The following is an 18,837-nucleotide window of genomic DNA, read 5'->3' as shown; positions in this document are numbered from 1 at the left end:
AATACCACATTTGGATGGTGGAGAGTTGAGGTCAGGTGACAGCAGATAGAACAGCTGCCTTTGAGACTGCAGATTATACCAGAATGGGTTCTGCATAGGGAGCAGAGCTATGATACAAAGGGATGGATATAAGGAGTTACGGTGTGACAGGGAGAGGAGGATGTGGCGAGAGAGAAAGAGGAAGGTTTAGGGCAAGGACAGGAAGAGGTGGGAAGAGGAATGTGTTAGGGCTAGATAGACAGGAGGATATGGCCACACTGACCCATATGAATATGAAAGTATGCTGTAACAAATCCCCCTGTTAAATTACAGTATACTACTGGCAGCTACAACTAATTCTACAGTGTACCTACTATAATCTACAACAACAGTTTAATACTGTAAAAGATACTACAATACTGAACTGTATAGAAAAGCTGTTATACTGTAAGTGTAAATGCATTAAATAACTATAGAATGCAAAGTGTACAGTATAGCACTGCTAGAAGCTGATGATTTTATAATGTAACAGGGCTGGCAAAAATGTTGGCAAAATTAAAACCCCTATAAATTGCTACTATATGGGTCGGCTGTAGCTCATGGGGATGAGTGGTCGTCCCGTAACCACAAGGGAGCCGGTTTGATCCCCGCTCTCTCCATAGTTCATGTTGAAGTGTCCTTGAGCAAGACGTTGAACCCCCAGTAGCTCCCCGGAGCTTCACTGCTCCTTAATAACTAAGGATGGGTCAAATCCAGAGAAAAATTTCCCCACGGGGATCAATAAAGGATTTTTTATTTGTATAATTAATTATAGAAACGACTCAGACAATATATATATATATTAATGTGTTTGAACCAATACAGGTTCAAACACTTTAAGTAACTAACAATTTTAAAGTAATAGCATTTTTGCAAAATACAATTATTAAAATCACCATTCTACATACTGACCAAATTCTTAATCTGCGTGCCCTAGCAATAGTCCATGTACCCTGAATTTAATTTATATATTTTATAACGTTTTCTATAACTGTCTATAATGCATTACAAACATAATATTTGCGTAATAATCTGTATAGCCATAGTTATAAGCACTCATTCATAATGCTAGATAACAATAATCATAACACACTATAAAGCAATTTTATGACTTAAATTCTAAAATATCACAATATAAATAATAAATGTTTTCTTTAAGTAAAGTGAACAAATATAATTAAATAGATGTAAGAACAACGCACGAAATGTTGAAGCAAACAATGGCCGCTTGGAGTGTATTCTAATTACATTATAATACATTATAACAGTGATTACAATGCATTATTAAAGAAGAATTATAATATACTATTGTCCTTGCAATTGAGAAGTAGTATGATACTAGGCTCTGTAAGTCATCATTAAATGCTTTTAATGTGTTATGATTGTTGTTATAAAGCATGGTGAATATTTACAAGTGCTTATAACTATAATTATACAGTGCGATAAGATTATAATGCATTATAAGTATGTTTATAAGTATGTTTATAATGCATTGCATTTAATAAAGTCACTGCATCAAACATATTTAGTAACAAATACATTTCAAGTTGTGATATTCTTGTAAAATACAATCAGAACAATCATGTCAAACAGATTCCCAACAATCTGTATACAACACAATGGAGATAACTATATAGAAATATATTGAATTGAACAGAACACCATTTTGAGACTTGTTAGCTACAAATGACAAACATCTGGTTGCGGTGTGGACTGTTCCTCTTCCTTTGGGATTCACAGCTGCTTCCTTTCTCTGGACCAGCTTCCCTGTCTTCTTGGAAACCACCTTCCCCTGGCTGGCCTTTGTGCCCTCAGGGTTGAGACCAATGAAGCGCCTACAAATTGTAATAACAGAGAAAGCATATCAAATATTAGGTTTGGTAAATTAAGATTATTTCCACTTAATCCCATTGGATTCAACAAATAAAAAATCTGAATTGTTTTCTCATTATAATGACCTCTGTGTCTACTAAACATGAGAGAATAATCTCATTTTGAGAAACAATTTGATCTTTTTTGCGAAAAGAAACAGACAAAATGGCCAATGTTAATATTAACATGCAATATCAGTCATGGACTGGCTGAGAGGGGCACATCAATATGGGATCACATCACATGCCGGACCTTTGATTTAACATTCATAAAATCTAAATTAAATGAACATACTGTCAGAGCCTTTATGTTGAATGCAAATGAGCAAGTTATTGTTACTCAGTTTGTTGATTTGATTGCTGAGAAAGGCAACCTCGAGGTTCTAAAAATCCAATTACTCGACACGCTGGTAATGTGGTCAGAGAGAAAGATAACAATATCAGATAGTATCCTCTCAGCAGCTCAAGGAGACTTCGCCATTAGCTAAAGTTGTCTGTAAGGTTTTGATTACATGCCAGCAACGTGCAGAGAATACCAAGAAATCATATCGGCAATCTGTCAATACATTGTGAACTCAACCCACAAGGACATAACAGGGTAACGCTAACTTTGATAACATCCAGATAACCTTGTGAAGTGAACCAAGGTCAGGATGGAGGAGTCCGCCACGCTGTGCAAGCTCAGAGTCGGGTGAAATTACCTTCTCCAATTATTCCTCTTCCTCTTATTCCACCGTCTATCTTCAATATGATCACAGGGTGATTACAGGGTCCAAGGATTTTCAACGCCTATTTTTTTTAAATGTCGTTAAGTTGACTGTGTCAGTGGGACTCGAGGCAGCGTGATTTTACTCAGAGGAGTTATGGGCGATCTCAGAGTCGGAAGAAAAGAATACTTTAGTATACTGTAAGATGGGAAAGTAGCTTGCTGTTGATCTTTTTCTTTTTTCTTCAAGGGCGTCAACATTTGGTATATTCAACTCTATGTAACTGTATATCTGAAGAATAGTCACTGTCTAGAATGTCCCTCTTCTTCTTACAGCAAATTGTTACATTGAGAGTATTGTATCTAGAGTCATTTGGTGGTTTCCTCTGCGAACAGAAAGCTCTTTGAAGAAGCTGCTTGCATGCTCAGCAGGATGACGGCAGCCTGCACAAGAAGAGTGACCTTTCCCAGCCAGAAGGATGCGAGCAGATCAGCCGGCTGGTTCGGAACATGAAGTGCTCAGCCATCGGAGATGAATCCCAGTGTTCATATGGTCTCATATTGTCTCTAATCACTCCTTTTGGCCACAGGGATGTTGCTCTGGGCTTCTTGACAAACCTGCTGCAAAAATGCATCGTGAAAAGTAAATACATGTAGATCAAAATATAGATGCTCTGACTGTGGTGGAAGCGTTTCCTGCAAAGTGTGACCGAGGGGACATCATTAACAACAGAAGGCGCACAGGACATCATTTGTTTGTTTCTTGTAGTGTGTTTCTTGTCTGTCGTGCTCTATGGACTGTGTCTATTGTTGTCTGTATGAATTGTTGGTGGCAAATGAGATAAAGATTTCTAATCTATATATAATTTAACTGTGCTTTCTTGCTTAAAATGAATACTCACTGAAGCAATTCAGTCGGACGTTTGGCAAAGTGGAGAAAAGAAATGATGATGCATCACATAGATGGTGGATGGTATCCTGTGGAATTAAACCAGGACTTATCTCCTCTAACGTCACTTACATCAAGTTGTGCTCGTTCTCACTTGTGAACTCGCGTTGAACTCAAACCAACATACTTGACGTTATCAATACAGATGAGTATTGATTCGACATGAGATTTGATGAGTTGTTTGGCTGCAGTTTGACAGCACTGTGTGTTCAATAGCACATGAACAACTTTAGCTCAATTGAAAATATAACTCAGATACTCAACATTTTTCTGTAAATAGATGATAAAACATAAAATAATACAGAAACACTGGTTTGGATACACTGTGAAGAATGATTCAGTACAGTCAGTCAAATTCATGTAGACTTTCAGCTGTCTGAGCAGAACTCACTTCACTGAACGTACTGTTTCCTGTAGTGTCCTCTAACCTGGATTCAACATGCAAGAGGAAGTATTGTGTTTACGCTGTTTCTATATTGTCTCAATTTACCCCAACCACAACCTCGACCCAACCCAAAGTTATTTTAGTTGGCTCAACTGCTCAACAACACTTGCAACAGTGTCTTTTTAATGCAATAAGATATAATGAAGCATATGAGAATACACTATAGTATAAAGCATTCAGGTTGAAGGTTGTTGATGTGTTTTTAACTGCTCAACTGCAACCGTACAAACACCGTGCAGCCAAGTTTTTTTTGTACTAAAGCTCTAATGTGAATGTATAGTGTAGGTGCTGAAAAATACCTCAGAAGACCTTCTCTAAATAAATGAAAGGTAAAAAAACTAATGTTTCCAACTAATGAGTGCTGTCGAGCTGGCAGTCCACTGCAGACGTGCAGCATACACTAAAAGTGGTTCCTTGTCCTCTGATAGGCTACTGTCTTGCTGTGATGTCATGAGGGCTCGCTTATAAAAAAGGGTGAAGGGCTCAGCTGCTTCAAAAGGGCAAGTGTGGTCGAGGGCTGAAAGAGTGTGTTTACATGTATGGAAAATAGAGCGGGGCAGTGTGTGCGTATGTGTGTGTGCGCGAGTGTGTGTGTGTGTGTCACACACAAAACCAGACACTCACAACTCAGCAGAGACCAGAAGCTCCTGACAAACACATTATGATGAGACATTGTGTTGTGGATTTAAAGGCATTTGGATGATAAAATCACTGGATTGTAAAGTGCAGGACGGAGCCTGGAGGTAGGAAAACTAACTGGAATGTCAACAGTGGTGTTTGTACATAGATGCATGCAAATGTTTAATAAAACATCTACTCGCGATGACACCACGGCTATTTCAGTTTTTACTGTTTCAGACGTTCCGCAATTATTACATTATTCCACATTGGTGAGGGATGAGCTCAATGCCATTAAAAAACACGTTTTTCTGGAGTTACTAAAACATGTTATATAGTTTTATCACTGTAAAAAAAAAAGCTGATTTTCACACATTTTAATAACCCTAACCTCTGCCACAAAAATAAGACCTCTGAACTATGTAGTCAGATGTCTTTAGTTTCTTTCGTTAGTTTCTCAGATTCAGTGAATCCGAACTAGCTTTCATCTTTAATATGGTTTATTAGATCAGGACAGCAACAGGTTTTATGGCTCAGTTGTTAGAGCATGTGTGCTTTCCACAAAGTGTACAAGACATCTCTGTCATCAGTTTATCCTACTAAGCACTGCAAAAGCTGTTTGTGTATCTGTGGGGTTTGTGCTTGTTGTGTTTGTCTACTATTGTGTGCATTTTTATGCGTTTAAGTGCTCAGTACAATCACCACTACCAATCTCTGCCTAAATTTTGGGATATTTATGTCACAGTAAATCCTTTATTTTTGATTCTATGCCTCAGAGAGTTCATGTGTGTGTGTGTGTGTGTGTGTGTGTGTGTGTAGCTGTTTAAACAGCAAAGGCAGGGTGTAGAGCAGAGTGACCGGAGTCTTTTTTTAGAAGCTTGACTCTGTGTTGTTGACGCTTAGATTATTGATCTGTTCAATGCGCACAGTGAACGGTCACCAGCACCATTAAAGGGTCATCAGTATAAAGGATAATCTTCAAGCTTCGTGAAGAAAGCAACACATGCAGGTAACATTCAACAAACGTGAATAAAAAAGTCGTTACTTTGGTTATAAATAACCTAGTATTGGAGTGCGATGCATTATCATCTGTCAGGGATAGACCAGGCCGTGCTGTATTCATGACAAATGAAACAGCCTTCTAAGCCTCAGTAATGAAAGATTGATTTTTAAAATGAGTCTGCAGTCAACTTTCTAACAGATCCATCACTGCCACCACACTCTGGCATGTTATAGGAAAATGTGTTGAGACATTTAAAAGGAGCAGCAATTCATTTCGCTTGTGAAATGATCGTAATAAAAAATAATCTTGTCATGGTCCATCCTGGTTTACTCTGGTAAACTCTTGTGACTCAATGCATCCCTTCACAGCTGCCATCGACCTGTGTTGTGAGTTTTTGGATTGTTTTGGAACAAAGCCAACACACATACATCCAGGTGAGCATGCACAAGGAATATCCAGTTGACCAAACAACCTGTGGAGCTAGTCAGAGCATTAAACAACTTAAACCCTTCTATAAGAGTATGAACATGAAGAAAAAATAAACAGCCACCTATGAAATAAACAGAATGCAGCTTAGATAACAAGCAGCTACTGTATGATGTCTGGTGATCCTAAACCAATGCTTACTTGGTCCCATCAAGATGAACGGTCAGAGTGGCACAGTTGACACTAGGTGGACCACCTGGTTTCAACTGGGACATTGCTGTAAAAGAGCCTTCATGCACGACTAATTAATACAAGTTAAATATTTTCCCCACAATTATGTCAATTATGAGAAATATATACATTGTGATCCAGTCTAGGCAGGCAGTCACTTTGTGCTGCAGCATTCCACATTACATATTGTATATGTATTCTTCTCACTTCAACATACTGTAAGTCAAACTCACCCAGAGCCAGAAGATGCAACAAGACAGTTCATGCACTGCCTGGTCTTGCTCTGCCAATGTTGATGCATCTGCTCTTTGGCAAATACCACTGCTGCATACGCTGGGGAATGCTTAGGTCAGAGCCTTGACGCCCAATGTAAACAGGAACTTCTCTGCATGTCATCCCTCCTCTCTCTCCCCCGCGTATATATGAATCCTACTGCATTTCTTGGCGAGACCCACCCTGTGTAGCTGGTTGAGACCATTGGCGAAGGACAGGCATTGACCTCAAGTCGTTTGAGTCAGGATAGCTCATTGGTCATTGCATAGGACTTGAACTAATTGGGGTCTTTCATCTGAAAATACTGCTCCAATTTGTTTAGATCCATATAACATCACACACTTTCTTTGACAAGCAACAGGTCCCAAGCAGAAACATGCAAGGATGGCAAAAAGAAAGACTTGAAACCGGAGCTGGAAGCTACAACAACTTGCCCTGTCTTAATGCACGATGAACAAAGCTGTGTTTTCTGACTGTAGATCATGGAACATGAGAGTGCCATCTCAGCACCGGCTAACCAATCACAGTACAGCAACACCTCCCTGGTATCTGATTTGTTGACGAAATCTTCGGAGTACAGCGATGTAGAGCTGGTGCTGCTGGGTGTTGCAATGGGTATTCTGGTTCTGGCCATAGTGTTTGGTAAGTTACGGTTTGTTGAATGAATTGATTGGAGTATGAAGACTAAAATACTTTTAAAAAAACTTTTTTTTAAATGTTAAATGACTCTAAACCAGTTTTATTATGTCCAGGTAACGTGCTGGTGATCACCGCCATCCTGCGGTTCCAGCGGCTCCAGACAGTCACCAACTTCTTCATTGCCTCACTGGCGGTGGCTGACCTCATCATGGGTTTGGTCGTGGTCCCCTTTGGCTCCAGCTACATCCTGCTTGGAACTTGGCAGTTTGGAAACTTCATGTGTGAATTCTGGACAGCAACCGACGTGCTGTTTGTGACGGCCAGCATCGAAACCCTGTGTGTGATTGCTGTGGACCGCTACCTCGCCATCACCTCGCCGCTTCGCTACCCGATGCTACTCACCAGGTATTACCAAGACATTTTAGTTATTGTTGTGTGGGGGTTGAAGTAGAACAATTGTTTAATTTAAGAAGCTTTTATTCAAAATGAAAAATGATACACCTCTCTGTCGCACAACCTAAAAATGAATGCGCTCTAATTATTTTGTAGATATCGCACAAATCACCCATCAATGCAATTCACGTAATCATGAACAATGAACTATAAAGACTGTATAAATCCTGACAGAGCGGGTGGGAGGGGTCAAACAAACAAAGGTCTTTCACCCAGGAGACCTCTGTTCGTGTCCCGTGCCAAATGAGACGTCAACGCTGATTTCCGTAGTTAAGTTACGTCGACGACCGGAACCCCGATCTTTCACAAAACTTAACCAGTTTTGTTCCCCCAAAATAATTAAAAAGGAAGTTTATTTTGAAAACACTGTATACATGTAACAACACGTTTGCCATATTCTACAATATGTTTACTCTCTTGTCTCCTTCCGCTGACCAGGGGTCGGGCCTTTGCCGTGGTCCTCGGGGTTTGGGCAGTGGCCTCCCTCATCTCCTTCCTGCCCATCCATCTGGAGTGGTGGGTGTCAAAAGATGAACAAGCGCGCAAATGCTTGGCCGATGAGTACTGTTGTGATTTCAACACCAATGCAGCGTATGCGGTTTCCTCCTCAATCGTGTCCTTCTACCTTCCACTGGTGGTGATGATTTTCCTGTACACCCGTGTCTTCCAGGAAGCTCAGAAACAGCTGGAGAAGATCAGAGGGAGGGAGAGGCACTTCAATAACTTGCATTACACTGCACAGCTGACTTATGCCGATAATAGTCATGCAATGAATAAACTGCCAGGAAGTGAGGTGGACGAAGAAGAAGCGGGAGAGGACAGACTAAACATGCAGCAAACAGGAGGTATAGACAATGTCAAAGTGGAAAAGTCTGGTGAGAACAGAGCAAGGACAGAAAAAGGGGAAGGAAGACACTCTGCTGCAAAGCGCCTTAAGTTCTGTCTGAAGGAGCACAAGGCTGTGAAAACTCTGGGGATCATCATGGGAACCTTCACGTTGTGTTGGCTACCCTTCTTCATCCTAAACATCCTTGTGACCTTCCTCGAATTGGGGGATATCACGCTGCTCTTCAGACTCCTCAACTGGCTAGGATACTCCAACTCAGCCTTCAACCCACTCATCTACTGCCGCAGCCCCGACTTCAGGCACGCTTTCCAAGAGGTACTCTGTTTAAGGAGCAGATGGGGGAGCGGGGGACGGAGGAGGGGATGGGGATGGTGCAGGGACAGAGACTGTTACGCCAAGCCCCCAGGTAGGACCAATGGGAACTCAGACCTGAACGGTGTCAGGCGGCTGGACATTCAGCAGAGGTCAGGGTGGAAGGGCAGTCTGGAGAGCTCTATCCAGGACAGCTCACTAACTCTGGCTCATCCGGCTTCTTGCCATGAGCAGGTTTTAGAAGTAGCTCCTGGTTCCCTGACCAACTGGGAGGCTAACAGTTCTGCTAATGGGAGCTGTGAGGAAAATCTGGCTTCTATTGCTTGACCAATTACGACATTAGACTTTACACTCTGTGTGCTGTGAGCATCAATTTAATGGAGCTCACAATGTTGGTTTTGGGTTGAGAACGACTCACATTTCACATCACTGGCCGTCTTTACAGCTGTATTATTCCCAATAACAGCTACACAAGTGAACTATGTTTAACAGTATTTGTCATTTGGAAAAGTGTCAGGTCACCCTTTAAGTGAAGGCATAATAACACAACATATTGAGGTACAATGACGCTGAACACAATGCAAAAGTAGACAAAAAGTACAGCTTAAAATATAATGATAACAGCAGCAAAGTGAAACTAAACATTACGAGCTTCCCCATATTGGGACAATGGGTCTATTATTGGAAGATGTCTCTTATTTTGTTCACCCCCAGTTTATACCAACATAAAGGTGATGTCAATACATTGCTTATCTCTGAATTACAGGACAAGTATATGAGTAAAATATGTGAGGACAATTCTGACGAATGTGAATGACTGCTTACCACCAATGGTAAAAGAGTCAGACTGTATTGAGCAACATCTACCGTGGGTACCATAGTTATTGTATTGCTCAAAAACAGTTTGGCACAACCAGCCAAATCCTATCAAGCAAAGATTATAAAATGCATTTTGTTTGCCATGTAGCTATAAAGTCTTATTTGAAATAATGAAATAACCTGCTTAGATTTGTGTTTTTCATTCCTGCCGGATAAACATTACATCTGGTCCAAGATCATTTCCTGGTGTAGTTCTGTCAGACATCTGACTCATAACTTGGTGTTCACTTTCTTTTATCACAAATTAGCTGGAACCATTTCTCCATCTCTCCAAACAATCAGCATGTACTTGCTTCTATCCGATCATATTTTATTTCCATATAATATTATCTTTCATACTGATCTGGGGAGATCACTTGCATGCAGTGGGATGTGGTTTTATAACACTGCCAAACACTGTGTGTGTATGTGTGTGTGTGTGTGTGTGTGTGTGTGTGTGTGTGTGTGTGTGTATGTGTGTATGTGTGTGTGTTTGTGTGTGTGTGTGTGTAAAATTATACCTGAATAAGTTATTGAGGGTCAATATGTGAAGTAAATATGATCTGTACATGTGTGTGTCTGTCTGTATGTTTTGTGTATTTCTGAGATTCAAACATGCCATTGAATATTTATAATTAACTGTCATGTGTATGAGACTTGGATTAAACTAACTGTTGGAAAATATATTTTTTAAATATCAACAAAAAAGAACAACAAAGTAGTTTCATGTTGTATCATGTTTGTTATTGCATGTTTAAGCAGCACTGAAACATGAGTCTCCACTCACACAATTATATTTAGCTGTATATTTATCTTGAATTACTTCGACAAACTAAAGGTTGTCAGGTGTTTAGCTTTTAAACAAAGGAGTGGATTGTATGTTCTACCTCCATCACATGAATGTCTCCTCATCTCTGAAAATATGAATTCATAAGCTGTTCGATATTTTTGTGAGTAAAATAATGAACTTTTGACATTGTACTGTTTGTATCTGTGCGTGATCTCAAGAGGCAGGCAGAGAGAGAGAGAGAGAGAGAGAGAGAGAGAGAAGATGAACATGAGCTTGATATTTCATAGCTTGCTTTCAAACAAACAGATCAGGGTATTGAGGTTATTTGGGCCAAACGAGCAGCTGACTTTATGATTGGATCTCAAGGAAATTACATTATTATTTTCTGGTACAAATTATCAGGAAACACAGTTTGTTAGACTGGGTGCTAATCTAATGCTTTCTTTTGTAGCATTGGCGCTGACTGACAATACACAAAGGTTCGAAGAGAAACAGTGGAACCGCGAACATGCGGTTGGCCATGCAGAACATTCATCTGAAAATCTAATATCGTTTTCATAAGGCATGACAATAAAAAAATAAATAATAATCACTAATAAAAATCAAATCAAAAGGCTCTTTGTCAACAACAAAAAATGTGACCAGGAAATGTGATTCCCGTCACGCTGCAACTTTAACCTTTTTAACTAAGCCCATTGGACAGAGGCCTTTTGTGCTTATTCAGTCATCCAAGTTAGTCATGAAGACTCGACCTGTCTGTTTGCATTTAAGTCAAAGTATGCGTGTGAGTGCGTGCGTGCGTGTGTGCGTGCGTGCGTGCGTGCGTGCGTGCGTGCGTGCGTGCGTGCATGAGTGCGTGTGTGTGTGTGAGGCTTGACGTACAGTGACAGGTGCAGGCGGTCACAGCAGCTGCAGTATCAGCTGCTGCAGAGGAAATACAATCAGCTATACAGCCTTAATTCACACACACATGCAACTTTACAGTTTGATGGGAAAGACACTGTGTGGCCTCCTTATGTGTCTGTAAATGTGATCTGTTTCCATGGAACACGTTTCTAATTTAATACGTAACGGTGGATACACCTAATATGCATGTCTTTTTGTCGCATGTCCTTCACTGTATCTATTAGTGTCCTGTCTTTTTTGTTTTTAGTATTAAAACCTGCAAAGGTGTTGTCTTCTGAACATTTGCCAGTGTTGTGGATTGTGTCTTTTTTAAACTAGGCTATGCCAAATAAACATGGCTTTCATGGCTGCATCAAGATGAACCAACCACTGGAGGTCCATGAAAACAACATTTTCATCTGGTGCCATGTTACTCTTTTAATTGATGATGAACGCTTCTGTTCAAGTCGTATTGCTTTGGAGAGGATCTTGTGAAAACAAACTGAATCTCAGTGATAATGTTCTAATGTTCAGGCAAGTTTTAACATCTATAAATACCAAGTAGCATATTTTCCTCTTTCTGAGGATGTATCTGTTTACAACACTAGATTTAGAAACAGACTAATTACAAGAGGCCTGCTTTCAATGTGTTACATCCTGCCACCTTCCTTTCTCACATATAAGTGTGTCTGCCCTCACTTCTCTGGCAAACATTTGTCTGGGCGTGTCTGTGTTTTATCCTGTTACGAGGTGTTAACTGGCATTATAACACTGGCAATGGGCAGCGATATATATCCTGAGTGAACAGTCACCCACGAAGACACAAGCATTTTAGGTGCATGATTACAGACACACGTACACACACACACATACACCCCTGTTGACAGGCCGATGCCTTTTAATCCTAGTAGATCAACATAAAGACCCTCTCGGCTGAGCCTCGGGCCTTTGTACACAGTACACCGGGCTGGATGTGTGCCCTCTAGATAAACACACACACGCACACACACACATAAACACACTCCCACACTGTCTCAAATACATGCAAAAAGGCACAAACATGTAGTTACACTGTACATTCTCAAATGCATGCATATGCACAAGTATAAGCATGCACAGACGCTCGTCTCTCATGTCGTATGTGCAAAAAACATGAGCACATGTAACCAGAGGCGCACACACTGGCTGTGCAGAATATATGTGCACAGACAATGTCCTGAATGTGTGTGCCAAGTGTATCTTGTGATCACAGGGAGTTTATAGATGGTGAGCATGTGTTGCAGCCTGAACTGAAGCCGACCCAACATGTCCGGCCAGAAAGCCAGAAAGATTCTGTCTGTGCATGGTGTCACGCGCATTCTCCAAAAATCCAAAAGCTGTGCTGTATATCTAAAGGGTGCAGTTTAAGCTGAGGGGCTTTTCAACACATAAAGTCAGTGATACCGTCTCTGAAAGGCAACAACCTCTAGTTGCAACACATTCATGTCGATATTTATTGTATTCTTCAAAGTTTTGTATGTTTTTGTACCAAATAGGAGATGCAGATAGACAAACGCAGACTATAAAACACAGCACTGGATTTTCATTGACACAATATAAAGCAAGGTAAAAACATTACTAAGGCAGCTTTATCCTACAGTATTTTCTCCATTTTAAAGAATATAAAGTGCCTGCAAGCATCTGTTTGTGTGTGCATGCCTGACCACGGTTGCGATGCCATAGCGGTCACAAAATATGTTCACAATACTAAAAACCACCTCTGTGGCGGTTTCTACTATGATGACCCACACCATAACCTTGTACTTCCATCTTTGTGAGGACACTCATAGTCATAATGCATTCCCCAGTATCCTCACCTTAACAATCCTCACCTTATCCATGACCTTAACCATCACAACTAAATACATACCAACCCTTACCCTAACCCAAACCTAATTCTAACCCAAAACCGAGTCTGAACCCTTTAACAGGCCTTTGAAGGTCTTTCCCAAAGTGAGAACTGGCCAAAATGGACTCACGTTGCAAAAATGGCTTCACTCGGAAGGTTGAAAACTAAAATCGATCCTCACAAAGATAGCTGTCATGATCGGTAATATACTATTAATACAGAGCAAAGAATTGAAACAGGACACCCGGACTCAAACACAGAGGTCCATCACGTATTCATACTCTTGCACCCTAAATCTAAACGGCAGGTAATCAAGGCTATGGAAGCCATGCTTTCCCAAAAAACCCTAACCCTACTCCTCTTCACACAGGCCAACACGGTAACACTCATGCAGTGTTTTATAACTGGAAAACCAACTAAATAGATATTCTGTCACATGTCACACAAATGGACTCCTGCTGCAGCGGCAGAGAGGCAGTTTGTTAGTGGAAAGAAGGAAAGTGGGCAAGTTCATCCTACCCTGCCCGAATATCCAGCTTTTGGGAAGCACAGATGTTTGTTTTCATCTTCTCAGCACTTAAATGAAAAACACTCTTCCAGAGCCACATGAATCTGAGACTCAAGAACAAATTGTTTCATGATCATGAAGCAGCCTCCACTTGATAATCCTTCCCTTGTTATACTGTAGCTGCTGTCAGGCTCCAAGAGAAATCCTGACCATAGGTGGAGTCCTAAGTGGGGAAATTAACAAGCTGTCAAACCGTGCAGAAAGGCAAATCTAGCTTTCACTAACTCAAAGCACTAATGTATCCCTGTTGTGACTGAGAAGTCACACATTTTTCAATACCAGCAACAATCTCAGATTTTAACTCAGGTATGGGAACCCAACATGGTATCCAACCACTCAACACGACACTACGTCAGTTCAGATGCTTTGGCTTTGGTCTATAAATAAGGCCTCTCTTTAATCTTCCTCACACATGACTCTGCCGTAACACACTGACCTGGCGACTAACTGTAAATGAGACCCTTGATCTAGTTTTTGGATCACATCCCGGATCGCTCAAGCAGTAGTAGGTGGATTTTTTGTGTGTTGTTATACCAGCTGTTTCCTGTCTCTATGCTATGCAAAAAAAATGTCTCCTGGGCCTGTCTGTAGCTTCTCATCTTTCAATACTAGGATAGACGGGAGAGATGATAAACATGGCGGACACTGGAAGTGAACTATGTCTGGAACACCTACGCTAGGCTGCACCCTATCTTACACACTGTGCCTCAGCTGCAAGTTGGGTACTTATCCAGACTGTATTCCAGCTGGTATATACTGATCACAAAATGTGCCGTCTATGGTATAAACAGACAGAACCTGCAGATCCTGACAGCTATTCAGAAGTATGAAACCCCGAGAAGTCTCTGTACCACTCAAAGACCTAATATCAGCCATCAAACTAAGGAAGCCCCACTTAAACTGTGGATAATATTTGGGACCTTAGTGGTATTCTGGGAGTTGAAAGACAAACAGTCCTCAGCACTGGGGGTTGACCTTCCCATGCTCTGCATAGTTAAACTTGACAGATCCATATGTTTGAGGGGACCAGAGGGTTTACCCGTGAGGCAACTCAACTTATCGTGGAGACAGTATTTTATGTTATAGTACATCATGCTGTAGCAACCGGAAGTAATAAAAGTGGATTGTTTTCTAAATCTCAAATTAGAAAAAATACTAATAATTTGACTTTATGGGGCCTGTACAAATATATTAAAGACATTTATGTTTTTTGATACATGTTCAGAGGAGCTTAGCCGATACATTAACCAGAAAGAAAGTATGATAAAAATGTAAATTTGCTGCCAATCTGTCCCAGTGGCTAACTGCGGTACTGCAACACAACCACAACAAAACCCTGCCGCCCAAAGAAAGAATTGTTTTCCCATAGACCAACATTATAAAAGACTGTACAACTTTTTACATGACACCTAAAACTACAAACAGGGTCAATTATTAATAATAATATTATCTGGATTATGAATGTTTAGTCCGTGAACTTTTTTATTCAGAAAAGAAAGAATAATAATTAAATACAAAATTGTAATGTGTGTAATGTCATCCAAATGTAAATACTATTTATTATGTGTGCACTAAGAAAATGTTGACTGAACACTTGTGGTGCTGGCAACGCCACAACATATGGCGTCACACCGGCCGACTTGGCAGCCTTGGCAACAGGCTGCCTTGGTGCATCCATGTATGTATATGCATATTCATGTGTGCAAACGTGTGTATGCATATTAGTAGCCTGTGACCATGAATGTGTCTGTGTAACTCCTGTAGCTAGTGTGTGTGTGTGTGTGTGTGTGTGTGTGTGTGTGTGTGTGTGTGTGTGTGTGTGTGTGTGTGTGTGTGTGTGTGTGTGTGTGTGTGTGTGTGTGTGTGTGTGTGTCGATGATACAGTTCCAGGGCAGCACAGGATGTTAAATATTTCTGATTGTCCTGCTGTCTGTCTGCATTGTCCTGCTGTCCCATTTGGCAAGCACTGATGGTCGTGTTTGTCCTCCACCATCAAGAGACCTGACCTGCAACCAAAGGATGAACTTCATACAATATTTGAATGCATATCAGATATCAAGATCAAACATTTGATACCACTGTGCGTTTGTGTTGCCATCCCACTTCAAGATTCACATCATTTCTCCCAAACAAACTAAATGATACGAATACACTGAATCCTGACACCGGCACGGAAAAGAGCCTCACTTTGACAAGAAAGTAAAGGCAGCCATTATTGCCCCCACGCGGCTTACAACACGGCGACGGGCGACCTGGCGGCTTGCAGCTAAGGATGCTAACAGCACTAACAGTGCAAACAATGGCAACAGTGCTGACTGAACAAACAGTGTTAACCGGAGGGAGGGTGTTACGCTTCCGCGCCAACGTTGGCAGGTAGGACGGCGTTATCAGCGGTAACCACTGAATGTGTGCAGTGCAGCGGGCTGTCCAATAGCTAGCCAGTGTGTCCCACCTAGGGTTGCAAAATTCCGGGAATATTCAAAGTTGGAAACTTTCCACGGGAATTAACGGGAATAAACTGGGAATTTTGGGGTAATTTAACTGTATTTACCTTGTCATAAGCAGACATGCATGCAAACATTTATAATACAACTTTTAAAAATTACTTTTTTAACATTTTGTGAGTAGAACTTTATTCTTTCATCGAACAACAAAAACATGAACGTTGAATAAAAAAGGTGTATTCCCTATGCTTTTTTTTGGTGTTTTTTCCTGAATCCTTTCAGGTCTAAATGCTTTCTTCCTGGACCTCATCAACGTCCTCTTCACTGCTGTAAAAAGTTAGTCTACTGTATAAAAAAAAACTTGGTATTAAAATGAACATGGATTCAGTTTACCAAGTAATCAATATGCTAGGAAATGACAAACAGTGTTGGGAAAGTTCACTTTCTACATGAACTAGTTCAGTTCATAGTTCATAATTCAAAATGTTGAACTAAGTTCACAGCTCCAAAAAATGAACTAGTTCAGATATTTTTTTCAATATGTTGCGAGATATAATTGAAATCTCTATCTGTCTGCAATACCGCTCTTGGCCTCTACGCAACTCGGCGCTCTCACACTTGCCAGGCATAGGGCTGAAACGTTCAGAGCAACACTGATGACAAAGACGTTTCTGGCAGACAATGTTCCCAACCAGCTGCATTCAGGCTCCAGCTGAGCTAGGCGTGCATAGTCTTGTTCTAGGGTTGTCACGATACCAAATTATAACTTCGATACGATACCTGCCATAAATATCACGATACTCGATACTTACGATACGATACCAGAATTATAACTTCGATACGATACCTAACATAAATATCACAATACCCGATACTTACGATACGATACCAGAATTAGATACGATACCACAAATACGATACGATACTGGTATATTTATCTATAATAGTAATAAATAAAACATCTGTATGGTTCCCTTTTTACCAGCTCGTTCCTGCCCAGCTTTTTCAACACTTAACAAATGGCATTAATATTAGTATTAGCCTACAGCAAGATATTAATGAAAACTACATGGTGCCATCACAGCATTGATTATACACGGCTATGTAGGCCTTTTGTCCGTATCTGACTAGATGACAACATAGTTCCTTCCATAAGTATGAGCAATTGTAGAGTTCATATTTTATCTTAATTCATGGAATCATTATTTTTCCTTAACTAAAATAAAAAAGACTTAGCTGAAGATCCACCAGCATGTAGCCATTTTGCATCAATTGTGTTTCATTTAGTACACGTGTGTGCATTGTGACCTCATGATCATATAGACTGGTCGTCAAAGGCTAAGGCTACAGTGTTAGGCTGTATGTGGGTGAGCTTAAGGTGTGCACCATGTTTATAATCACATTTGATTACCTGTCGTTGTTTGAACTCTTTGAAAAGTTCGGGGTGTCTGTCTGAAAGGTGCTTTACCGCGGTACCTTTTTAGTATCGGTACACCGTGCAACCCTATCTTGTTCTCAACTACATTTAAGTTCCCTGTTATATGCTCTTGCAAAAAAACTGCAATTTTTTTTTTTTTTAAATTCCCGAGCCAAAATTCCCGTGGAAACATTCCGGAAACTTTCCGGAAATTTAACGGAAACTTTTCGCCCCTTTGCAACCCTAGTCCCACCAGAGAGTCTCACATGCACTACAATGCATGCTTGGCTATCTAAAGAAAGCGCACATAAACTCATATTACAACACACACAGAGGGAGAGTGACTTCATTCTCTGCTCTGGGAGACATTACTCCACTATATCTTAACATAGCTAATAGGTGTTTGCTGCTCTATTCATGTACAGAATGTTGTCTATTAAACCTTTGACTAATGTTTTTAACAGTGTTTTACTCAAATAAACAACAAAATGCTTCCATGCTTCCATTGTACAATACTCTTTTCTACATCAACATACCAAAGTGCTTTGTGTTTACAACTCCCCAGTTTCTTGTCGGCATTCTAAGAAATCCAATCACTGCACTTTAACAGCATTGAGTTACATTACATCAGGCCTGATTAGATCTAATTCGATTAGAGTTAGAGCATCACTTAGACACCTTCTTAGCCTGGCCGACGGAGCACCACACCGACAAAGAGAAGTGAGAGACCCAGCCTCTCTACTTCACGCTGGCTGTCTGAGGCTGTCGTTTCTCCTGTTGTTTTATCGTGACTTTTATTATCCAATAATGCCAGAAGGCATTAGGAGACAACTGTGATACAAAAATCGAATTTGATTCACACAGCTACCAAACCATCCAAACAAGAAATGCAGGTGTCTCTTGCTCCCTTTCTGATCACATGGCTGTGTTCCCTGGAGGCCATCCAGCTGTGGCACACAGGACAAAGGCAATGCAAACATGCATAGGGAGAGAAATAATGCAAAAAGTACACATAAGAGAAGTATTCATGCAACATAGCCACTTTCAGGCATTGTGAATCAGAGCTCAGAAAAAAAAAGATTCATTGGAATTTAAAAGTGCCAGACCTCCATCTTTAGAGGTGTTTGGACCACGCTACTCGTTGCATACCTATGTAATCCTTCCCTTGTCAAACAGGAGACTCTGCTGGTTTATTT

General features: G+C 40.6%; 1 protein-coding gene across 4 annotated transcripts; it reads left to right on the top strand.

Annotated features, from left to right (window-relative positions):
- Positions 1-4,499: 4,499 nt before the first annotated feature.
- LOC117743255 (beta-2 adrenergic receptor-like) lies at positions 4,500-11,185 on the top strand. 4 transcript variants are annotated; one of them, XM_034551108.1, is made up of 5 exons: positions 4,500-4,732; positions 5,979-6,044; positions 7,020-7,182; positions 7,293-7,584; positions 8,071-11,185. In XM_034551108.1, the coding sequence occupies exons 3-5, from the start codon at positions 7,023-7,025 to the stop codon at positions 9,116-9,118; spliced, it is 1,500 nt and encodes a 499-aa protein (XP_034406999.1). In that variant the 5' UTR covers positions 4,500-4,732; positions 5,979-6,044; positions 7,020-7,022; the 3' UTR covers positions 9,119-11,185. The 4 variants fall into 4 exon arrangements, with proteins under 4 accessions (XP_034406999.1, XP_034406998.1, XP_034407000.1 ...); XM_034551107.1 differs by lacking the exon at positions 5,979-6,044; XM_034551109.1 differs by lacking the exon at positions 4,500-4,732 and having other exon boundaries at positions 4,885-6,044.
- Positions 11,186-18,837: the final 7,652 nt, after the last annotated feature.

Source organism: Cyclopterus lumpus, chromosome 14, assembly GCF_009769545.1.
Source record: "Cyclopterus lumpus isolate fCycLum1 chromosome 14, fCycLum1.pri, whole genome shotgun sequence".
NCBI lineage: Eukaryota > Metazoa > Chordata > Actinopteri > Perciformes > Cyclopteridae > Cyclopterus > Cyclopterus lumpus.
This window is presented reverse-complemented; position numbering and strand designations above follow the sequence as displayed.

What these genes read in the sequence shown, in the direction of transcription:
- LOC117743255 (XM_034551107.1), top strand. Translation starts at nt 7,023, where the DNA reads ATGGAACATGAGAGTGCCATCTCAGCACCGGCTAACCAATCACAGTAC. An exon ending in GGTTCTGGCCATAGTGTTTG is followed by an intron (nt 7,183 to 7,292) that starts GTAAGTTACGGT and finishes TATTATGTCCAG; the next exon opens with GTAACGTGCTGGTGATCACC. An exon ending in TACCCGATGCTACTCACCAG is followed by an intron (nt 7,585 to 8,070) that starts GTATTACCAAGA and finishes TCCGCTGACCAG; the next exon opens with GGGTCGGGCCTTTGCCGTGG.